Source organism: Schistocerca gregaria, chromosome 7 (assembly GCF_023897955.1).
Source record: "Schistocerca gregaria isolate iqSchGreg1 chromosome 7, iqSchGreg1.2, whole genome shotgun sequence".
Taxonomy (NCBI): Eukaryota; Metazoa; Arthropoda; class Insecta; order Orthoptera; family Acrididae; genus Schistocerca; species Schistocerca gregaria.
The window spans coordinates 255506698-255532637 of NC_064926.1; the positions used below are offsets into that span (position 1 = coordinate 255506698).

The following is a 25940-nucleotide window of genomic DNA, read 5'->3' on the forward strand; positions in this document are numbered from 1 at the left end:
ACCAAGTACACAATGAGTACAGAGACCAAATAAACTTTCTTTTGTCAGTCTAGGCAGCTAACAGTTAAACTGAGTCATACAGAGGCTTCCTGAAAGGGTATAAGATTATATCATCAATTTATACTAAAGCAAGTTTACTGGACCTATTAAATCCAATCCAAAAGTCTATAAAAGAAGAGCTATACAAGATGAAGCCAAATTTCTTTTCAACCCGCATGACTTTATCAGTACAGGCTACTGGTGTTGACCTCAAATCACGGAGAAAAGGGGGGGGGGGTGGAGAGGAAGAACCAGTTTGACATTAGGGAAGGGATGCCAGGCGATTGGGCGGGGGGGGGGGAGACAAGGGGGAGTACGCTGGAGGGGTGAGGTGTAAAAGCATATAAGCATACGGAGAACGGAATAGCGTATGGAAGTACTACATGGTAATAAGCTACACTATACGCCTAAAAAAAAAGGTTCAGATGGCTCTAAGCACTATGGGACTTAACGTCTGAGGTCATCAGTCTCCTAGACTTAGAACCACTTAAACCTAACTAACCTAAGGATATCACACACATCCATGCCCCTGGCAGAATTCAAACCTGCGACCATAGCAGCTGCGCAGTGCCGGACTCAAGCGCCTAGAACCACTCAGCTACAACGGACGGCAACGCGTAATACCATCTGCCAAAGCACGTCAGTGAAAACAGTTGGAATAGCAGCTGAAAAGCCAACACAATAATCCATGAGCTTCTTCAGAGGAAATGAATACCAGAGTAAGGTGAAATAATTAGTTACATAGTGACTATTTGATCTCTAGAAAGCAGATACAGATCTACATCAATGTAAACATTTAAACTAATTCCATAAAGTAGTGACCTACCTTAAAACGGTCATGGTTCAGAAGTAAGGGAGATACAGGGACAGAACAGCAGAGTAAAATATAGTCTTCTCCAGGACGAACAAAGTATATGAGTAATGTGAATGAATTAACAGCAGAGTCTATATGTTTACTGTTCAGAGCAGATACGAAATTAGATCATCTTCCTTTCTATCCTTCATACCTTGCTTTTCCTAAATTCTCACTGAACCCCACCTTCCCTTTCCCCCTACTCCCCTCTATTCCACACTTCCCCTCCAACCTACCCTTCCGGTCCATTTCAAAGGATTGTAGTTTGTTATTGTACACCAACGTGTTGACCGAGTAAACATAATTTAATTATTGTCCCTAAGAATATGTGATCTGTTCGTATCTGACCTGCGTGCATGTAGAGTGGGTTTTTGCTTAGTTTTGTAAACCAGCTACCGTGTAATGATTATGATTTTCAGTTACTAATGAATCACAGTCATCTTTGCAATATTGAACACTACAAATTTTACTGAATACGACTTTTTTCCTGCTGCCTGAATCCTTGATTCATGATGCCTAGCATTTTTCCATGATTGTTATGTATGGTCATTTACACCTTATCAGTCAAGAAATTTTCAACTGAAATTTGTACAGTGGGTACTTACTGTTACCGTAGTCTGTAACTTTAGTAAAAATAGTTTGATCTTTTTTATGCGATAGTAAAATATTACGACCATTCCGCCACCACGTAGCCCTTTCCCTTTGGTGGCCAACCATGTCTTCGTTTCCGCTCCGTCTTCCTACCACAGCTAGCAATCTGTCAGGTTATATTACTTACAAAGCTAGTAACGCCCGTATCCAATGATTCTCTGTGCGTGTGGGTAGGTTTTCAGATAAAGACTTTTGAACTTTATTAATACTTGTCACATTTTTTCATATACTTTGTATGATCTTACTGATATTTAAAAATGCAAATACATCGGAAACGTGTTGAGTGCGCAATTTGAGTAATGAACTCATTTTTCACCGGATGCATGACATTTTTGAAGTGACATATTAAGCTCCAGGACAGTACTACATTATAAATAATAATTTGGATGAGAACATCCCTGCTAATGATACATACATCTTATGTAAGTAACTTGACTCCCCCCCTGAACCATGGACCTTGCCGTTGGTGGGGAGGCTTGCGTGCCTCAACGATACAGATAGCCGTATCGTAGATGCAACCACAACGGAACATGGTTTAGGAACCGTGAAAGAAAGTTGTATACATGGAAGAACCCTGAATATACTAAAACGCATCAGATAGATTAAATAATGGTAAGACAAAGATTTAGGAAAAACGTTTTAAATTGTAAGACATTTCCAGGGGCAGATGTGGACTCTGACCACAATCTATTGGTTATGAACTGTAGATTAAAACTGAAGAAACTGCAAAAAGGTGGGAATTTAAGGAGATGGGACCTGGATAAACCGAAAGAACCAGAGGTTGTGTAGAGTTTCCAGGAGAGCGTAAGGGAAAATTTGATAGGAGTGGGGGAAAGAAATACAGTAGAAGAAGAATGGTAGAGATGAAATAGTGAAGGCAGCAGAGGATGATATAGGTAAAAGGCGAGGGCTAATAGAAATCCTTGGGTAACAGAAGAAATATTGAATTTAATTGATGAAAGGAGAAAATATAAAAATGCAGTAAATGAAGCAGGCAAAAAGGAATACAAATATCTCAATAATGATATCGAATGGCAGTGCAAAATGGCTAAGCAGGGATGGCTAGAGGACAAATGTAAGGATGTAGAGGCTTATCTCACTAGGGGTAAGATAGATACTGACTACAGAAAAATTAAAGAGACCTTTGGAGATAAGAGAACCACTTGCATGAATATCAAGAGCTTTGATGGAAACCCAGTTCTAAGCAAAGAAGGGAAAGCAGAAAGGTGGAAGGAGTATATAGAGGGCGTATACAAGGACGATGTACTTGAGGAGAATATTATGGAAATAGAAGAGGATGTAGATGAAGATGAAATGGGAGATATGATACTGCGTGAAGAGTTTGACAGAGCACTGAGAGACCTGAGTCGAAACAAGGCCCCGGGAGTAGACAACATTTCATTGTAACTACTGACGGCCTTGGGAGAGATAGTCCTGAGAAAACTCTACCATCTGGTGAGCAAGATGTATGAGACAGACGAAATACCCTCAGACTTCTAGAAGAATATAATAATTCCTATACCAAAGAAAGCAGGTGTTGACAGATGTGAAAATTACCGAACTATCACTTTAATAATTCACAGCTGCAAAATACTAACGCGAAGTCTTTACAGACGAATGGAAAAACTGATAGAAGCCGACCTCGGGGAAGATCAGTTTGGATTCTGTAGAAATGTTGGAACACGTGAGGCAATACTGACCCTACGACTTATCTTAGAAGAAAGATTAAGTAAAGGCAAACCTATGTTTCTAGCATTTGTAGAATTATAGAAAGCTTTTGAGAATGTTGACTGGAATGCTCTCTTTCAAATTCTGAAGGTGACAGGGGTAAAATACAGAGAGCGAAAGGCTATTTACAATTTGTACAGAAACCAGATGGCAGTTATAAGAGTCGAGGGGTATGAAAGGGAAGCAGTGGTTGGGAAGGGAGTGAGACAGGTTGTAGCCTATGCCCTATGTCATTCAATCTGTATATTGAGCAAGCAATAAAGGAAACAGAAGAAAAGCTCGGAGTAGATATTAAAATACATGGAGAAGAAATAAAAACTTTGAGGTTCGCCGATGACATTGTAATTCTGTCAGAGACAGCAAAGGACTTGGAAGAACAGTTGAACGGAATGCACAGTGTCTTGAAAGGAAGCTTTTGAAATATGGTGCTACAGAAATATGCTGAAAATTAGATGGGTAGATCACATAACTAATGAGGCGGTATTGAATAGAATTGGGGAGAATAGGAGCTTGTGGCACAACTTGACTAGAAGAAGGGATCGGTTGGTAGGACATGTTCTGTGAGATCGAGGGATCACCACTTTAGTATTGGAGGGCAGCGTGGATTGTAAAAATCGTAGAGGGAGACCAAGAGATGAATACACTAAGCAGATTCAGAAGGATGCAGGCTGCAGTAGTTACTGGGAGATGAAGAAGCTTGCACAGGATAGAGTAGCATGGAAAGCTGCATAAAACCTGTCTCAGGACTGAACACCATAACAACAACAACAACTTGACTTATGGATATTCTTCTTGTAGGTTAGCAATAATTAACTTACGATGGTTTGTTCACGGTTAATATGAAAAAAATTCCGTTTGATGATACGTTCTATTTTTTTGGTAACGTATAAATTTCGATACAAATTGTATTTTATGAGAAAATTAATTTAGCCGAATGGAACATAGAAACTTGTCAAGGATTTCACACTGGCAAGTTCGGAATATACCTGAGCCAGCGTATTTCTCTTAAGCAAATATTCACCTTATCAGACGTTAGCCCATGATTAATGCAGAGCATATGTACTGATACAATCAGAAATATTTGATGAAACACGGAGTTTTGTTTTAACAGAACATTTCAAACTAACAGCTAGTTGATATGTACATGTGGAAATTGTCCTTTGTGTATATATAGTATATTCAAAATAAACTGCAAAATTTTATAATTTCTGTAAACTATAGAAATTTTTGACCCTTATCCTTGCAAAAGGTGCACAGTCGTCAAAACTTGATTTCCGAATAGTGTAATACCGCTATTGCAACGAACAATTCACAAAAGATTACAAGTAACGCTGAAAGAAATACTATACAGTGCAAGGCATTTATTTGGTGCCACGGCTGAACACAACTGGTGCGCCACCTCATGTTGTCATTTGCAAGAGAAGTGTCGTACAAAATGAGATAAAACTCTACGGAAAGGAAGAGTGTTACGTTGCCTAATATTTGTTTCCTTCACAGTCTCTTAGCTACGGCGCCGATAATTATACCTTACTACTGAAGCCAAGAAACGTTTCCCCCATCAGAAGCGTAAAGCCTCCATTGTTCCGTCCACTAATATTTTTCCTGGTAAAAGCCTTGCTGGTTCTCTCGACAGCTGTCCGTTTCTTTAGCTGACAGAAACTCCTCCCTCTATGTGAAGAGCTCTTTTATGAGAGAAAGTTCTCAAGTGTAAATTCAATTTTCCTTTCAGGTAATAGTGGGTAGCATCTTTTAGAGACGGACAATAACAGATGATAAACAATACGTATAAGTTAATATCACAGAGGTGAAATGTTTTCCCTCAATTGAATATAAGACCACCTGTTAGAGCAATACTGGATTAGACAAGTAACGTGTTATAGATAACATACAGAAAGTAGTCTCTCATTAGTGTGCACATGAGGTAGTTGTAGTCGGACGGCTGCGCTGTTTCTCGTTCGATTGTAGTGGTCATTCAGAATGAACGGTGTTACTGAAAACCGCAACTAAGGATTATTCCATGAGGTAACATAGTACTCATTGAACAAAAGAACCTCACCCTCTGATGGTCAACATAAATTTTTTAATATCTGTGGACAGACAGGGCGAGTGAAGGGGATGCTCACCATTATTATAAATTTCTTTAATGGTCTTGCATTTCAATTCTTTAAAAATCTAAGCATGAAGAATCGTGATGTAGAGGGAAGTGACGTGTCATCTCTAGCAAACGACGAAGTCCTGCAGAATTTTATAAAATTATAATACCGGGTGTTTCGAAGCATTTAACTTTATAAACAGTTTTTGTTTTTAGAACGAAAGTTATGCCGAGTCGCCTGTTTCCATATTTCAGCTTTCGGGACCCTTATTTGCCGACCATTGACTCTGGTCGCTTTCTTCTTCTTGACCAAGGCTGTTTTTACTTACAACGATGGGTATCATCTTAACTCATAGCATATCGTGCACAATGAACGTAAGATCAGGACAAATTTCTGCTGCTGTGACGTGTTCTACATACGAAAACGAGAGAGAGAATTTTCGACTCACGACGACGTTACACAATACTGTACAAACCGGAATCGTTCAGCAACACAAAGGCCACAGTCAAGAAAAGGCACTAACTGATGTCCGAGGTAATATATTTGAACATAAGCTGTAAAGTGCACGTGAAAACAAAGCACAACAGAAATCTGTCATTTAACTTGCAGTTAACTGTGCTGTACTAATTCCCGTAAATTTGACTTAGTTGTGAATTAAAAACCATAGAAAAAGGAGCACACGTTACGATTACATTTGTCTTTTGAAGGGTCTATATGAAACAGACTGACAAAGAACTGAAGCACCTGGAAAGAGAGGAGGGAACGAAATGAATGTTCAAGGGTTGAGAGGTAATCTACGTTGCTTCGGTTTTTACAATATCGAGTCAAACTTGACATCGATTTCTGTGTAGTGATGAATTGTGTGGGGTCCTGCTCACTTGTCGCTAGTAGGGTTCCTAAAGGGGACTGCTTTCTGGGATAGCTATACAACGCTTCAAGCGAATTAGATTAACAGTTTTTATTATAATAAAGAAGATAGACAATACTTTGAATTTACAAGTGTGTCGCCAGCGATGGGCGACATGCCAATAACATGCAGTCCTTTGCTGTATGCAAGATACATATAAGGAATTGATATGGACCGCACGTCACTGTTATCATAGTGCTCTCCTAGTACTCTGCGCCCGAAGCTGGCAGGAGCGATACTTATATTCTCTTCGGGTAGAGGCCGCTCCTGTCGTGACGCGGTCCTTGCAGCGGACACTGGGCTGACGTCTCACCGCCTTCTGTGCTCTTTTGTTCTCTTCGTCTTCGTACCGGCGCTTGCGGTTAGGCCGGAACAAATTGCAATTCTGCACTACGTCGATGACTATCGTAGGTGAGTATGGCGGCGACCTGCGGAGAAGTCTCATTTTTCCACTGTTTGGGATAGGTACAGCGATGTTACTCCTGTCGTGTTGGTGTAGGGAGCCCCTTATCAGTATGCCGTTGGGAACGGTGAGATAGAGGTGTCATAGAGGTGTAGCATACACTCCCGCTGCACACTGGCCCTTAAAAGTTGTAATTGGCCCTTCATACCCTCTTTACTGGCTGGCATTAGGATGGAGTTGGCGTCAGAGCTAGTCCAAAAAATGTTCTGTCGGGGACACATCTTGGGTTATCACTGGACACAGGAGTTCCTCATCATTACGCAGACAGTTCAGAGAGATATGTGTCATGTATCGACGAGGATCAACCGTTGAAAACTGGCACCACGATATTGTGACTTGAGAGGTAAACATGAGGACGCTGGATGTCCGTGAGGTGCCATCGTGCCGTCAGAGTTGTCTGAACCACTACGAACCATGACCGGAAGTCATCTCCGACGGCTCCTACAGAAGTAACATCGCTGTACCTATCCCAAACAGTGGGAAAATGAGACTTCTCCGCAGGTCGCCGCCATACTCGCCTACGATAGTCATCGACGTAATGTAAAATCGCGATCATCAGTTCACAGAATACAATATCATTTACTAGCAGTCCATGTTTTCCAGTGAAGGCACCACTCCACGCGCAACCGTTTGTGTTGTTGTCTAGCCTATGCAAGATCTAATCACTGTGGATATTACCCATCAGATCGGCAATGACAGGTGCAATATTCCCAGGGCCCACAACAAACACGCTGACCGTTATCGAGGAGTCTTTAGGGGTAAACCAGGAGAGCAGCTGTATGTCCGTAATTTTCCCGAGAGCGATGTGCGTGTTGGTAAGTTCACTCTCCGTTTCCTGGGTCCCTGTACTATTATGCGTATTTTAAGCCCAGTTAAGGACAACCGCACTAGTAAGCAATACTGGGTCCATCTTAATCAACTTAAGTTTGGTTACGCCACTTCTTGGGTTACCCCCAGGTTGGCATCGCGTTATAGGGATAGTGGCGGTTCGTTTTCTTCTTGTGTTTACTGGTGCCACTGCGTTTGCTAGTGTTGTCTCTCCGCGAGTGGCAGCAGCAGCTTTTATCGATATCTAGTACCGTGGTACTACCTTTGGAAGGACATCAAGTGTTTTCTTTACCGGTTGTGTTGGCAGTTGGTTGGGACGGAGCAGCTGTGAGGTCTGGCAGCGCGAGCTTATGCCGGGACGGCTGGTGAAATGAAGGCACTGCCAGATCGAGGGATGCAGTTGCGAGGGCCATAACGTCGTTGTCCACCGGACCAAGGACGTTTGAAATGAGTGAACATTAACCCAGTAGTGAAACAAAAAAAAAAAAGAAAATGGTTCAAATGGAACTGAGCACTACGATACTTAACATCTGTGGTCATCAATCCCCTAGAACTTACAACTACTTAAACCTAACTAACCTAAGGACATCACACACATCCATGCCCGAGGCAGGATACGAACCTGCGACCGTAGCAGTCGCGCGGTTCCGGACTGAGCGCCTTAACCGCGAGACCACCGCGGCCGGCACTAGTGAAACCTCGACTATTTTGAGATCACGCCATTTGTTTGCGCGTTGTTGCTCGCAGTGTCCCTGACACAAAGAGCAACGAGTGGAGTGTTTGGACTTGGCGAGATTAGTTAGCCATCCTCAGCTTCTTATTAATCACTGAATTCGTTATGTTCATTGGTGAAGTTCAACTAGAGGCATTTTTCTGCCTAGTGGCCTTTAGCGCCCCAGTTACCTGCCCTGGAGGTTAGCGTATTTTCACAGCAGTGTATCTTTCCTCGCCTTGCCGCTGCTGTCCGATAAGGCGTGTAGTTCGACAGCCTCCTTGATTGTGGTCCGTACATGTTGTTTCTTTTGGAATAGTGTGGTCGTAGGGGTTCCTTCTGCTTCTCGATGTTCTAAACCACCGGATTCTGAAGACGCTGTACTGTCCGCCGCTTCCGCCTTGCCTGGGTTATTCTTTCTTTCTATTGGTTATCAGACTTTAAGGAGATTTTGTAAGAGTGTTGGTCTGCATTAAACTGTCACTAGTTTGAGTTGCCATCTGGTTAAGTGAATACAACTCTTGGGTGCCTGACTCGTTGGTTACGAAGTTGAACGACCTTTCCCAGGCCGATCCTAGGAGCACTGTCTCAGGCCAACTTGATTATGATGATTGTTTTTTTTCTTTTCTTTTAAAAAAAAAGAATGATTGTGTTTTTCTGTACAGAAAAAATATTTAAAATCTCCAAGAGAAGTTTAACCTTTAAGAATTTCCTATCCAGGCATTAAGCCATTAAATTGATTTAAGTTCAGTTGGGGCCTTCAGCCGACAAATAAATTGAATTTCTGGTCCATAAGGCCTTCAGCCATGACTGCAACTTGCTTCAGAATTTTTAATTAAACATTGCGTCTTAATACTCAAATTTGATAATTGTCTCTTACTACCAGTCTCATTTACAAATCGGTTTCAGATAAAGTGTACGTAATTTAAATATAATAAAGAACTGAGCAACCAATAGTAAATGAGTAACGTCAATTTCCTACTACTGTTGCTACTACTCTTTGAGCAATAGTACCGACTGTCGTCTAACTTTCGAGGCAGTTCGTTGTTTGTTCTCAGGTGGCGGGCCGAGATGTAATGGCCTAGTACTAATGGTCTAGTGATGGATTGCAAATGCCAAAACCAAGACTCGCGTGCGGTGAATTTTTAATGCCGAGAGTAGTATAAAATGCCTGCGAGATTTGGACGTTCCTTGTTATGGAAGCATATTTTTGGAATAAGTAACCAAAGATGTACTGTATATTGGAGGAATCTGTGTGAAGCGATTACAGAGATCGGACGTGTTTTATGTTGGAGAGATTTTGCTGATGTTGTGCTATTAAGCTCCACTGTGAATGTTTAGTTAGTCGATGGCATAATAAACGAAGTCAAGAATATAATACGCATTCAAGGTGTGTGTTTATTAATTTATAAAAATTTTTACAAACATTCATCAGATATCACGTGACGTAGATCGAGCGGAGGTGCAGTGCATCTTTTCACGGCCAGTGTTCTTCGAGAGAATATCTCAGAAGCAATAAACTTTCCGTTGATAAAAAAGTTAGTAACATCAATCCGTAAGCATCATACAACATAGCATCTAGTTGTGCCGAACGATCTTCGGAAACGAAATAAACATTTTAGAAATTTCATGTGGAGCAGTTCCGACGAGTAGCATCAGCGAGACAGACGTTGCAGGACGTATATCTAGCTCTCCTGTGGCATTTAAAACCTAGGACTTATATTCTTTAGCTTCTGAAAGACTGAAGATAAAACCGAAATAAAATCTCTCGAAAATAACTAAAAATGCCATATATAAATAAGAAGCAGAGAATTTTCTTAAATAAATTAATTAATTAAATAAAATGTAATAGCATCACGACGTGCTCGTTGGACAATACGGCAAACCTCCCTTGTAGCGGTCAGTCTTCGTCGACCGGAGCCTTGACAACGAATATCCCTGCCCTCGCGTTGCCATGTAGTACAACATGGTGTCGCCGTCAAGTCCGATTGTCCCACAAATCTGGATATTGTAGGATTCTACAACGCTACCAAATGATGACCGAGAATGAGTCCACTATTAAACGTTGTTGTAATGTGGACACGTGATTTGGATTTTTGTAAGTTGCCGGTGTGCACGTCAGAGAGAGATTAAGTTATGTTATTGTTAAACAATCTGTGGTCTTGTTGTGGCACAGTTCTTGTCTCTGCGCAGTCTTATATATTCTTAGTTGAAATGTGGTAGGTAATAACGCATTCATTAGTGCTACGTTGACTCGTGATGGTATCTGTCACATGGAGAAAGATTTATTGTAAAGGACGCAAAGGATGAATATGACGTATATATTTAAAGGCGGAAAGAATATAAATTTTGAATAATGTTAGATTTTTGAAGAGAAGAAGTTTGAGGTAAGACTACAGCACTTCTCAGCTAGTTTATCGGAATGATTATTGTCCATTTGCTCAGAGCTAAGAGAAAGACCACCACACTTCTCTGAGTCATGCATTAGCATATTAACGGCTTAAGCTGCTAGGTTCTTATGGAAATTTGTGCGTTGGGTACACTGTGTGTGCATTGTTCACTGCGTTAAGCATAGTGTTGTTCAGACCAAAGTTATATGTGAAGATCATGTGTAGTTTTACTCTGTCATCTTGAACATATACTTCATTCTAAAATCGTTGGCTTCGAATATCGTTTCATAGGAAAGTTAGTCTCGTCATCCCACACTTTAAAGAAAGTTTATCATTACGCATTACCACATTGCATCATATGATAAGCTACAGTTTGAATATTGTTTGGAAATTTTATTTAAGAAGTAGAAATCTAGTTAGCTACTGTCTGATTGCTGTTTGCTGTTTTACTTTCGAGAAATCTGCAACACTAATGTCAAGATGCAAGGTAAGTGGAAATTTTTATTACGCCAGATAATCGTTTTACTTCAGTTGCGCATTTAAAATAAAGACAAGCTGTATTCCAAACTGTTACAGCTCAGTTCATATTAGGTTCTACACTCCTGGAAATGGAAAAAAGAACACATTGACACCGGTGTGTCAGACCCACCATACTTGCTCCGGACACTGAGAGAGGGCTGTACAAGCAATGATCACACGCACAGCACAGTGGACACACCAGGAACCGCGATGTTGGCCGTCGAATGGCGCTAGCTGCGCAGTATTTGTGCACCGCCGCCGTCAGTGTCAGCCAGTTTGCCGTGGCATACGGAGCTCCATCGCAGTCTTTAACACTGGTAGCAGGCCGCGACAGCGTGGACGTGAACCGTATGTGCAGTTGACGGACTTTGAGCGAGGGCGTATAGTGGGCATGCGGGAGGCCAGGTGGACGTACCGCCGAATTGCTCAACACGTGGGGCGTGAGGTCTCCACAGTACATCGATGTTGTCGCCAGTGGTCGGCGGAAGGTGCACGTGCCCGTCGACCTGGGACCGGGCCGGAGCGACGCACAGATGCACGCCAAGACCGTAGGATCTTACGCAGTGCCGTAGGGGACCGCACCGCCACTTCCCAGCAAATTAGGGACACTGTTGCTCCTGGGGTATCGGCGAGGACCATTCGCAACCGTCTCCATGAAGCTGGGCTACGGTCCCGCACACCGTTAGGCCGTCTTCCGCTCACGCCCCAACATCGTGCAGCCCGCAGCCCGCCTCCAGTGGTGTCGCGACAGGGGTGAATGGAGGGACGAATGGAGACGTGTCGTCTTCAGCGATGAGAGTCGCTTCTGCCTTGGTGCCAATGATGGTCGTATGCGTGTTTGGCGCCGTGCAGGTGAGCGCCACAATCAGGACTGCATACGACCGAGGCACACAGGGCCAACACCCGGCATCATGGTGTGGGGAGCGATCTCCTACACTGGCCGTACACCTCTGGTGATCGTCGAGGGGACACTGAATAGTGCACGGTACATCCAAACCGTCATCGAACCCATCGTTCTACCATTCCTAGACCGGCAACTTGCTGTTCTAACAGGACAATGCACGTCCGCATGTATCCCGTGCCACCCAACGTGCTCTAGAAGGTGTAGGTCAACTACCCTGGCCAGCAAGATCTCCGGATCTGTCCCCCATTGAGCATGTTTGGGACTGGATGAAGCGTCGTCTCACGCGGTCTGGACGTCCAGCACGAACGCTGGTCCAACTGAGGCGCCAGGTGGAAATGGCATGGCAAGCCGTTCCACAGGACTACATCCAGCATCTCTACGATCGTCTCCATGGGAGAATAGCTGCCTGCATTGCTGCGAAAGGTGGATATACACTGTACTAGTGCCGACATTGTGCATGCTCTGTTGCCTGTGTCTATGTGCCTGTGGTTCTGTCAGTGTGATAATGTGATGTATCTGACCCCAGGAATGTGTCAATAAAGTTTCCCCTTCCTGGGACAATGAATTCACGGAGTTCTTATTTCAACTTCCAGGAGTGTATTTAGTCAAAGGTTAGTATGAGAGTTTAAGTTGAATAATAGGTTGAGGGTTCATAGTTTTGGTAATACGTGGACATTTTATAGAGTGGGAGGTAAATCTGGGCTAAATTTCATACAGAAACGCATTGAGCGAAAGTTACACTGTTGAGTGTGGAGATCTTGGTCTCACAGGAGTGCGCGGCATCTACCTCTCATTGACACTGACCATTCAACATCTGACGCTGTTCACTACCTTTAAATCCACTATCAGGCGTGGTGACAACACTAAACACGTACAACACTTAAGCTCTCCGGTGACCCTCTACCCTGTCACAGATAATTGCAACTCTAATTATTTACATACCTGCCGTCACTGTGTACATGTACGAAGTTATATCGACACCCGATTACGTCTTTTGCGATCGTCATACTTTTCGTCTGGCAGTGTATTTTCTGTCAGACGCTGTTATTGCGATAATGGCTCTTTTTACTATTTCATGCAAGCATTCCTGTGGGAAAGTGGATAACGAAGTAACGAGAACGTGTAAACCTGCTGAATTTTTTGTGTTCAGGTGATGCTCTTTCTCTGTTTAGATAACCTTGGGTTACACTTGAAACCTATTTGAAACAAAGAACATCAACCTAACTGCTGATTTTCTTAAAAAATATCAGAATGATAAGACGTCGCAAGGGAGAGGCGGTTACAGTTGTCTAAGTATTTTAACGTTTAGAATAAGTGGTAATTTATGTATCCAAAAAGAAAATGACAAATCAGAAAGCTTAATGAAATATTTGGGTACTAACATTAATTCCAGTAATCTTCAAAATACCAGAAGTAGCCTTCAGTTGAAAGTAACGATTGTTTCTCCTTTTCTTCAACGCCTAGACAGTAAATCATCATTTTTGAACAAGAATTGATGTAGACACATGTAAGCACCGATTGATAAATCATGAGCGCTAGGAGGAATCGTAACTTTTTTTGTGAAAAAAAAATCTTTACTGCGTATTTTGAACTTGCACTCTCTTGGTGAAGAAAATGGCTAGTAAATTGTAAACAGTTTCTGACAACTATTGTTCCGTTACTGTACACCAACATGCACTGACGAGCACTGAGGCTGAGTACCAACCTGAATGATCGTATGGAAGTAGAATACTTCCGTTTCATTATTGATCTACACGTCAACTTAATTTTTTTATTTATAAATAACAAATGACACCAAGAAAAATATAAATAATTCGTCTTTCTCACTGTGGATTACCAGTTTCATCTGCCGGTAGTTTTATAACACAGCGGCAACTGATGTAGTTGTGAACCCAATGTACAAGATAGTTTAGAGTTGATTTTTCTTGCGGTACGCCATGATCATTATCCTCTGTGTTCTGCTAATTGGCTTGTTTTCACATCGTAATTCTCCGTGCTTTCTTGTCTTCTGCCATCCTCTGCAGGTCCCCGTGTTTTGCGATTCCCATGACGTCGTCTGTCATACTGTATCTCCTCCTCTCTTAATCTCCTGTCACAAACTAGACCTTCATATGTGTCCGTAACAAACATTCCTGGCTTAATGAATGTCCCATCCTCTCATTCTTCTTTTCTCCTATAACATACAGCATTCTTCTCTCACCAACACTTTCCAACACTTTCCAACACTTTTGTTACTTACACTTTCCCTCCACATCCACGTCTCAAACGCCTGTATAATTTTTTTTTCGCTGTCATCTCTCAGTCCCCATGTTATTGGCACATGGAATGCCACACTCCAGACAGAACGCTAACCAGTCTTTTCCTCAGACCTTTGTCTAGTTTGCAACATAATAATTTCCTCTTTTTGTAGAATGTCTCCTTCGTTACAGAAATGTGAGTTTCCACCTCTTGATGGAATCTCAAATCTTTAGTGATAGTAGTTCCAAGAGATTTAAATGCTCTAACTTGGCTAATAATAAATTGTCTTTTCTTTAGATTTGTTAGTCTCCTCCCTTTGACGATCGCCATACTCTTTGTTTTTGCCGTGTTCGTTCTCATCACATATTCCATACAAGCTTCATCAGATCTTCTAGTATTTTATTTACGGTTCGCTCATTTTCTGCCGCTAATATTACGGTTCGTTCATTTTCTGCCGCTAATACCATATCACCAAGAAACCTAATACATTTATTCTCTTTCCAGCAGTACACACTTTTTTTGCCAGCTAATCTTTTCGGAATAAGAGGCGAAAACCTTGTCTGACGCCCATTCTATTGCTGCTTAATTCTGACATTTTCCATTACTTATTCTTATTATCTTTCGTAAATATAAGTTCTGGGCCAGTTTTCTCTCCATCCAACCTACTCCTTTCCTCTTCAAAATATTCACCAGCTTGTTCCATTATATTCCGCTTAAATATTTATCCTAACTGATATAAAATGCATAAATTTCTCTATCTTATCAATATATCTTTCCCCTAAAATTCTTAACATAGCCAATGGCATCCCTAGTTTCTTTACCTCCTATAAATTCGAACTGTTCCACCTCAGTCAATCTGTCCAACATGCTATACAGTCTTGTGTTTAGCACTCTCAGCAGTACATCAGCTGCATGAGAAATTAGGCAGATAGACCTATGCTACTGACATTGTATCGTATTTCCCTTTAACTCAATTGGTATCATTACTGCTGCAAGGAAGTCATCATTCCGTTCCCCTTTCTCCTACATCTCATTACAGAGGTAAGCCGTTTCCCAAATTCTTCAACAATTATGATGGCGACGTTATCGATTCCAAAAGCCTATATGCCTTCCGAGTCTTCATCTATATCATCGCCTTTTGTATTTCTACTCTCTTTTCATCTTCTGGCACATACTCCTTGTCTTCAATGTTTATTTCACTTCGAGGATGAAATTGTCACTCTGCAACTGAGCGTGCGCCGTTATGAAACTTCCTGGCAGATTAAATCTGTGTGCCCGACCGAGACTCAAACTCGGGACTTTTTCCTTTCGCGGGGAAGTGCTCTACCATCTGAGTTACCCAAGCACGACTCACAACCCGTCCTCACACGGGAGTGCTAGTTCTGCGAGTTTCGCATGAGAGCTTCTGTGAAGTTTGGAAGGTATGAGACGAGGTACTGGCAGAAGTGAAGCTGTTAGGACGGGTTGTGAGTCGTGCTTGGGCAGTTCAGTTGGTAGAGCACTTCCCGGCAAAAGACAAAGGTTCCGATTTCGAGTCTAGGTCCGGCACGTAGTTTTGATTTCACTTGGTATTTGCTCCATCTTATACAGATAATCTATGCATTCTTGACATCTGCTCAAAACCTTATGAGGCTATTCAGCTAATTTCCCATCCTCTTTTTCTATTTCCGTATTAGTCTTCCTTCCTTTTCTTTCAGAAATTCCCGGGCGAGTCTGTACATCATGATGGTGAACAGTAAAAGTTAAGTTCAGCTTCAATTGGTATTAATAATTGGTCCGCCATAAATCAGAAGAGTGTTTTGTTAGTAAAGAGAAGAAGATACGTAGTCCCAGTCCAGACACCTGACCGGATACTGGAGTTGATCAGTACGCACAGCAGCAGCGAGAAGCAACTTACCTTCAAGTGTAACGACTTGTAGCGTCGCTGAACTGATACTCCACACGAGTTGGGGCATTTCTCCAGCGCCAGGTCACACTCGTCCAGGTGGATCTAAAATAATAAAGAGGTCTGTAAGAAGGGTAAATGGCTCCGTTGTATAAAGATTATTCGGTGACAGTCTCCGAAATATCAGTGGTAAGCTAATGAGTATTTATGACATGCTGGTAGAAAATGGTAACTAAGGTTGCCAAAAATGCTTTCTATTAGGTATGATGTATTAACACACAGAGTACATTTTCAAGAGGAACAGATGCACATAACTGTATGCCTATGTCACTAAACTCAATCTGTTGCAGAATTATGGAAATTGTTTTATCCTCATGCATTATGAGGTACTAGCGGAATGTTAGCCTTCTCTAAGAAACCAACAGGAATTTAGCAGGCAGAATTATCTGTTTCTGCTATCTTAGATATTACCTGCAAGATATTCCTCCATAAGTCCCATAGTATACCGCGCTAGCCTCAGCAACGTAACGCCACGACAAAAATTATTCTGAATGACCAGACGAAAAAATGAACCCACCTTCTCACGAAAGCGAATTAAGTGCCTTAACAACTGTATTACCTCGTTCAGCTTTTCGTATGAGGGCAGAGAAGAAAATACAGATCGCTTATGCTTCTCACTGAACTTATCTTCCATCGTAAACATTTTGGTTGTGCAAAATGTGCTTAGAAACTTGTGCGATGAGTACAGGTACTGGCATTTAAGCATTTTTTTAACTTCTCACACTCTGTCAGTATCCCTGCACTGCTGTTCAAATAGTAAACACTTTCTTGAAGCCATACGAACAAACTGCCTTTATCTTCTCTCTTCTCCTCGGTGTCGCATCGTTAACAAATATTCTGGCGCCAGCTGTGTTCTGATGAAGGAAGCGGAGAGTAGCACTCCTAATTTGAGTGTAAAATATATTGCTCTACAGAGCATTAATTACAAAATATTCATCTTGTTTCTCAGAGAAAAGCCAGTTCATGTACAGGAATCCTGAATGTGTGTTACCCTAAATATGAATCAATTTGACGCCAGAAAAAAACGAAGTAAGTTTAGAAGGCAAACTGTTACAATTCCAACTAATAGAACTATATTGTTATACCTTATAGAAAGCGAGTAATTAATTTTGTCAATAAGATATTTTCATTCTTGTTTCCATGAGACGTCACCTTTACAGTAAGTGCTTTCCAGGTGTATCCAAAGACACACACGAATGGCCAGAGCAGAAAGGGAATCAGTTGCCTTATAGATCGCTGTGCTGTATGTTGAGGGTCAAATAACAACAAAGAAGGAAAAATATCAGTTGCCTGACATTGGCGCAAGCCAGTGACGAAAGCTGCGTCATTTTTTAAATTTTTTATCACATGACAGAGGTAAAAAATTGATTTCTTTGAGGTCAACATAAATCTGAAGAGGTTAATCATAACATATCAACCCTCATAGACAGGCGTCATATGATACCTATGACGAGAAATTTTTGATGTTGGACTTCATCTGACCCTGAGTACGAAGATTTATACATTGGCAACTTTGTTGGTCTGAAATAGCGCAATTAATTCTAGCCTTCATTTCATACTTTGCGGTCTCTCTGCAGACTGCGGTTTGATGAAGATGACTATTTTATAACAAGGCCTGTAGCCTCGTAATGGTTAATTGTTGAAGTATGTATGCCTACCTTTTACCACATAGACAAGGAGATGAAAGCAATCATAACTAAAGTACAGAAAGGGAACAGTTTTGGACTGCCAAAGGAGTGCGATGTGGTGATCGGAAAGGGCAAACGAGGAAATACAAGACAAATTTCGAAATAAAGGTTTGAGAAGTGAAACTTGTAATTTTGTATAAGCTACAACAGCACAAGTGCCATAAATTTGCGTAGAGGTGAAAATGATAGAAGTGGGCTAGATATTTAGAATCTTTTAATGGGAAAGATGAAACGGGATTGAAGTAACACACAACGTACTTCTTTAGAAATAAGAAAGGAGTAAGGGGGAACACTTTAAAATAATTTCACAGCTACTGGCAGAATTACCTTCTGGTACAGACTTGTTTTGGAACTTCTCGAAACTGCTCTCCACGTCTCGTAAGAAAAAATATGCTCTGTCGGTCTTTCTGATCCTTGACTTAATATCCAATCTATTCTGAGCGTTAAAAATGCTTACCAAATATTTAAATATGTCTATTCTTTTAAAAGTTACTTCATCAGCTGTCAGTGGGATACCGTCGCTACACACGCATTTCGTAGTACATTACACGCTTGTTCTTACCTCTGAAAATACACTTTAGAAAAATTACATAAGATGCACCATTTCGCTGCACTAACTCGGCAACAACTGATGGATTCTCCATAATGACGAGTGAATTGATCGACAACCACTTAACTGCAGCATCTTTCAGGAGCTTACTGGCTTAGGAAATGACGAGATATAGAGATAAGTGAAATGTGTCCACCTTCCCTGCGTCTAGGACATCAAAACGGCCACAACGTGTGCTAGAGACCGAGGTCTGCAGCGCCGGAACAACACTCTGAGAGCGGCGTCAGTCTGCGCCTTTCTGTGTTGTTTACCTCCCGGAGTGTCTGCTAACCGAAGTTGGCCAGCTAGTAGCAGCAGCAGCGCCTCTCTGCGGACGTCCGGAGACACCAGACGCGGCAGCAAGCTGACAACTCATTATATCGACCCTGTATGCAAGGAGCACGGATTAAGATGGCTGTTGTTCGAACAGGGGCAGGGCCGCCGAGCCTGGTAACATAGAGGCGTGGGCAGCCAATTTGTTTGTGGAGAGCAAACGAGGGAGGCAGAGAACAGCTGAGGTGGATGTGAGTTTCTTCAAAAGAAATGCACACTATTTTTGTAAAAATACAGTTTTCATTGTGCATGTGTGAAAGTATTACAGTGTGTAGATACATCCTTCTCGCTTGTTTTCAAACTTACTGCAACCTGTTCCTGTGAGTGGCGCCGTCACAGCATGTCTTCAAGGTGGCTGCTATACTTGACGTTCGTCAGAAGCAACGTGCTGTCATAGAATTCCTGTGCTGTGAAAACGAGACAGTGGGGAACATCCACAAGAGGTTGAAAAAGGTGTACGGAGATGCTGCTGTCGATCACAGTACAGTTAGTCGGTGGGCAAGCAGGTTACGTGATGAAAGCGGACACGGCAATATTGAGGATTGTCCTCACAGCGGCAGGCCTCGTACTGCACACACTCGAGACAATATGCAGAGAGTTAACGAATTGGCGACTGCTGACAGATGCATCACAGTGAACGAATTGTCACGCTACGTTGGTATAGAGGAAGGAAGTGTTTGCAGTATACTGAAAGTGTTGGCGTTAAAAAAGGTTTGTGTCAGGTGGGTTCCCAGGATGTTGACAGTGGCTCACAAAGAAACAAGAAAAACGATATGCAGCGAACGTTTGGATCAGTACGAGAATGGTGGAAATGAATTTCTTGGAAGAATTGTGACAGGTGGCGAAAAGTGGCTCCATCATTTTTCACCAGAGACGAAAAGGCAATCAATGGAGTGGCATCATGCAAATTCACCCAAGACAAAAAATTCAAAACCACACCTTCTGCCAGAAAAGTTATGCCTACGGTGTTTTTCGATTCTGAATGACTCTTGCTTGTGGACATCATACCAAGTGGAAGCACCATAAGTTCTGATTCATATTGATGACACTTAAGAAACTTCAAGTTCGACTGAGTCGTGTTCGACCACATCGGCAAAAGCAGGATGTTTTGCTGTTGCACGACAATGCACGGCCACATGTCAGTCAAAACACCATGGAAGCGATCAGAAAAGTATGATGGACAACACTGAAACACCCGCCTTACAGTTCTGACCTGGCTCCATGTGAGTATCATCTCTTTATGAAACTGAAAGACTCTCTTCGTGGAACAAGGTTTAAAGAAGATGACTCCCTTGTGCACGCTGCTAAACAGTGGCTCCAGCAGGTTGGTCCAGAATTTTACCGTGCGGGTATACAGGCGCTGGTTCCAAGATTGCGTAAGGCAGTTCAGAGGAATGGAAAGTATGTGGATTGTTCCTAAAGGATGTATCTACACACTGTAAAACTTTCAAACACGTAGAATAAAAGATGGATTTAAAAAACGATAGTGTGCATTTGTTTTGGAGTGACCCTCGTACAACGTTGACAGAGGCACCACGCGTGACGTTTGGCACATGCCTCATTGACCTAGCACTACAGTATATGACTGCCACCCCCCTTCCTTTTTTTTGAGTCATCAGTCTTTTGACTAAATATTTGATGCAGCCCACCTCGAATTTCTCTTCTGTGTCAGCCTTTTCAAATCACAAGAGCAACTGCTGCAACCGGCATCCTTAAGTATGAAACTTCCTGGCAGATTAAAACTGTGTGCCGGACCGAGACTCTGACTCGAGACAAGAGAGCACTTTCCCGCGAAAGGCAATGGTCCAGAGTTCGGGTCTCGGTACGGCATACAGTATTAATCTACCAGGAAGTTTCATATCAGCACACACTTCGCTGCAGAATGAAAACTTCATTCTGGCATCCTTAATTGTTTGCTAGATGTAGCCCAATCTTCCTCAACAACTTTTACCCTCTACAGCTCCCTCTAGTGCTACAGAAGTTATTCGCTGGTGTCTTAACAGATATTCTATCTTCCTGTCTCTTCTTCTCGTCAATTTTCATATATTCATTTTCTCCTCGATTCTACGCAGAACCTCCTCATTCTTTGCTTTATCAATCCACCTAACTTTCAACATTTTTCTGTAGCGCCACACATCAACTGCTTCTGCTCTCTTCTGCTCCGGTTTTTCCATAATCCATGTTTCACTGCGATACATTGCTGAGCTCGAAATGTACATTCTCAGAAATTCTTTCCTCAAATTGATTTATGTTTGATACTAGTAGGCTTCTCTTTTTTTAGGAATTCCCTTTTTGCTAGTGCTAGTCTGCTGTTTATGTCGTCCGTGCTCCATCCGTCAAGGATTATTTTGCTGCCTGGGCAACAGAATTCCTTAACTTCGTTAATTCATGGTCACCAATTAAGGTGTTAACTTCATTGTTGTTCTCATTTTGCTACTGCTCACTACTTTCGTCTTTCTTCGATTTGCTCTTCACTAGTAGTGGTACAGGGTACCCCCTGCCATGCACCGTACCGTGGCTTGCGGAGTGTCTATGCAGATGTAGATACTTTTTCTGTTCTCATTAAATTGTTCGTTCCATTCAGCAGGTCCTGTAATTCTTCTACACTTCAGCTGAGGATAGCTATGTCATTAGCGAGTCTTAACATCGATATCTTTTCACCTTGAATTTTAGTACCACTCTTGAAACTTCTTTTTATCTCCCTCGTTGAACAGCAGGAGCGAAAGACGATATACTTTTCTTATACACTTTTCATCCGTGTACCTCGTTCTTAGTCATGTATACTGCACGTCTTTCCCCATAACGTATCACTATTTTTGTCAGGATTATGAACACCCTAAGTTTTCTTTTTTTCCTCTGTATTTTATTCTTTCCACCAACTTGGACCCGTGAGCTGCTAAGGTTATTTTGACTTTCCTATATGGTGAGTCACTCCTTACGACAATAATTTCTTTTTCTCTTTCTTGACATTTTTATATGCAGCCATATCGTCTAAACTTCCCTACACTTCCTGTTTGTTTCATTAATAAATGATATGTATTTTTGAATTACTGAACTTTCCTGAACGTTTTCGTACGTCCTCCTTTCACTGAGGAACTGAAGTACACTACTGGCCATTAAAATTGCTACACCACGAAGATGACATGCTACAGTCGCGAAATTTAATCGACAGGAAGAAGATGCTGTGAAATGCAAATGATTAGCTTTTCAGAGCATTCACACAAGTTTGGCACGGTGGCGACACCTACAACGTGCTGACATGAGGAACGTTTCCAATCGATTTCTCATACACAAACAGCAGTTGACAGGCGTTGCCTGGAGAAACGTTGTTGTGATACCTCGTGTAAGGAGGAGAAATGCGTACCATTACGTTTCTGACTTTGATAAAGGCCAGATTGTAGCCTATCGCGATTGCGGTTTATTGTATCTCGACATTGCTGCTCACGTTGGTCGAGATCCAATGACTGTTAGCAGAATATGTAATCGGTGGGTTCAGGAGGGTAATACGGAACACCGTGCTGGATCCCAACGGCCTCGTGTCACTAGCAGTCGAGATGACAGGCATCTTATCCGCATAGCTATAACGGATCGTGCAGCCACGTCTCGATCCATGAGTCAACAAATGGGGACGTTTGCAAGGCAGCAACCATTTGCACGAACAGTTCGACGACGTTTGCAGCAGTGTGGACTATCAGCTCGGAGACCATGGCTGCGGTTACCCTTGACGCTGTATCACAGACACCTGCAATGGTGTACTCAACGACGAGCCTGGGTGCACGAATGGCAAAACGTCATTTTTTCGGATGAATCCAGGTTCTGTTTACAGCATCGTGATCGTCGCATGCGTGTTTGGCGACATCGCGGTGAACGCACATTGGAAGCATGTATTCGTCATCGGCATACTGGCGTATCATCCGGCGTGATAGTATGGCGTGCCATTGGTTACACTTCTCGGTCACATCTTGTTCACATTGGCGGTACTTTGAACAGTGGACGTTAAATTTCATATGTGTTATGGCCCATGGCTCTACCCTTCATTCGATCCCTGCGAAACTCTACATTTCATCAGGGTAATGCACGACCGCATGTTGCTGGTCCTGTACAGGCACTTCTGGAGACAGAAAATGTTCGACTGCTGCCCTGGCCAGCTCATTCTCCAGATCTATCACCAATTTAAAACGTCTAGGCAATGGTGGCCCAGCAACTGGCTCGTCACAATACGCCAGTCACTATTCTTGATTAACTGTGGTATCGTGTTGAAGCTGTATGGGCAACTGTACACGCCATCCAATCTCTGTTTGGCTCAATGCCCAGGCGTATCTAGGCCATTATTACGTGCCAGATGTGGTTGTTCTGGGTACTGATTTTCTTGGTGTAGCAATTTTAATGGCCAGTAGTGTATTTCGTCTGTTCCCATGGTTTCTTCGCATTTAATTTCTTGTACTTATAATTCTTTCTGCAACTTCTGTAATAGTTTCTGTGGACTGCCAACGAGTTGCAAAATACAGATTTATTAAATATTGACCGTGGTTTCGACTGTTATAAAATTGTCTTCTTCAGAAGGTATTGTACGTAGAATCACATATTATCTTCATCCAATATTGGACTCGTTGACTCAGTCTAGTAGATGTATCTCTCACTTGATCACCATTTGAACTACTGGTTTTAAAAATTGTACCTCTCTAGTGTAGGACTTTGGCTTAAAACTTTCTAAAATACCACCCATTTGGCAATGAATCCTACAAAATGTAGTGTGTAACCTGAAAGATTTTTGTGCATATAACTTTTAAAAATGAAACGTTACGTCGGAACCTACAGAGCATGAACATACCAGGTGAAGCCAGTGACATGCGGCGACTTGCCGCAGAGCAGAGCGTCGCTTCTGCGAATCCTGTATGCGGCTAGCTGCAATGAGAGCATGTGTGACTTCACGCACCACGTCCATCGCCAAATAGGTGCCACCGCCAGCACCTTCTGGAGAAGAGGAAGCGAAAGTGGAGTCTTGTATTGGAGAGCGAGCGAGTAACAGGCAACGGGCTGATACCAATAGAGGAAAATGCCGTTGTATCTGAGTGCACGCCGTGGCTGCCGTGGTGGGACAGCGGCCACAAGGAAGTGTGTGATGATGATTTGTGTGAAATCTTATGGGACTTAACTGCTAAGATAATCATACCCTAGCCGGCCGAAGTGGCCGGGCGGTTCTAGGCGCTACAGTCTGGAACCGCGTGACCGCTACGGTCGCAGGTTCCAATCCTGCCGGATGTGTGTGATATCCTTAGGTTAGTTAGGTTTAAGTAGTTCTTAGTTCTAGGGAACTGATGACCTCAGAAGGTAAGTCCCATAGCGCTCAGAGCCATTTGAACCACCAGTCCCTACGTTTACACACTATGTAACCTAAATTATCCTAAAGACAAACACACACACCCATGCCAGAGGGAGGACTTGAACCTCCGCCCGGATCAGCCGCACAGTCTATGACTTTAGCGCCTGAGACCACTCGGCTAATCCCGCGTGGCGAGGCAGTGTGTGCTAGCCAGGTTCATACGATACGGCGAGACAGGGCGCAGTTTGCTTCACGTCTAACTGAGTGGTCGTTTCCGAAGCTAGTTTTCCTGTGTGACACTGTTGTAAGACGGAATTGCTCTGCACTATTTGGATGCCTGCAAGCGTTTTAAGTTACTGAGGTCTGCCATGTCCCTTGTGCAATTCAGCCTGATCAGGATATATTATCAGTACTCGCTGTCTGACTTGAGAGTTGTATTTTTGATTTCCTTATATTATTGAAAGTTGCCCCTCTCCATAATACAGACAACTTGTGAGCAACTTAATGAGATTTTGGGTGAAATGAATCAATTCGTTACAGTGCACTAAGTTTTAACTGATTTTAACAGCGAAGCAGCATTTGTATTTTATGTACGGTATTTTCCAATTTAATTGGTTTTTATACTACACTACTGACCATTAAATTGCTACACAACGAAGATGACGTGCTACAGACGCGAACGTTAACCGACAGGAAGAAGATGCTGTGATATGCAAATGATTAGCTTTTCTGAGCACTCACACAAGGCTGGCGCCGGTGGCGACACCTACAACGTGCTGAGATGAGGAAAGTTTCCAACCGATTTCTCATACACAAATAGCTGTTGACCGGCGTTGCCTGGTGAAACGTTCTTGCGATGCCTCGTGTAAGGAGGAGAAATGCGTACCATCAAGTTTCCGACTTTGATAAAGGTCAGATTGTAGCCTATCGCGATTGCGGTTTATCGTATCGCGACATTGCTCTCGCGTTGGTCGAGATCCAATGACTATTAGCAGAATATGGAGTCGGTGGGTTCAGGAGGGTAATACGGAACGCCGTGCTGGATCTCAACGGTCTCGTATCACTAGCAGTCAAGATGACAGACATCTTATCCGCATGGTTGTAACGGATCGTGCAGCCACGTCTCGATCCCTGAGTCAACAAATGGGGACATTTGCAAGGCAGCAACCATCTGCACGAACAGTTCGACGACGTTTGCAGCAGTATGGACTATCAGCTCGGAGACCATGGCTGCGGTTACCCTTGACACTGCAATACAGACAGGAGCGCCTATGATGGTGTACTACGAACCTGGGTGCACGAATGGCAAAACGTCATTTTTTCGAATGAATCCAGGTTCTGTTTACAGCATCATGATGGTCGCATGCTTGTTTGGCGACATCGCGCTGAATTCACATTGGAAGCGTGTATTCGTCATTGGCATACTGGCGTATCACCTTGCGTGATGGTATGGGGTGCCATTGGTTACTCCTCCCGGTTATCTCTTGTTCACATTGCGGCACTTTGAACTGTGGACGTTACATTTCAGATGTGTTACGACTCGTGGCTCTACCCTTCAATAATGGTTCAAATGGCTCTGAGCACTATGGGACTTAAATTCTGAGGTCGTCAATCCTCCTGAATTACTTTAACCTAACTAACCTGAGGACATCACACACATTCATGCCGGAGGCAGGATTCGAACCTGCGACCGTAGCTGAGTGGCCAGCGTGACGGAATGTCAATCCTAAGGGCCCA

The 25940-nt window shown here is 42.7% G+C and overlaps 1 protein-coding gene across 2 annotated transcripts in view; it reads right to left on the reverse strand.

Moving 5' to 3' along the window:
- Nucleotides 1-25940, reverse strand: part of LOC126281690 (TNF receptor-associated factor 3) — a 280376-nt gene that overhangs the window by 84653 nt on the left and 169783 nt on the right. For both annotated transcript variants that reach the window (XM_049980855.1, XM_049980856.1), the window contains exon 3: nt 16223-16315. In XM_049980855.1, the coding sequence (XP_049836812.1) occupies nt 16223-16315 (93 nt within the window). The remainder of the gene's footprint in view (nt 1-16222; nt 16316-25940) is intronic.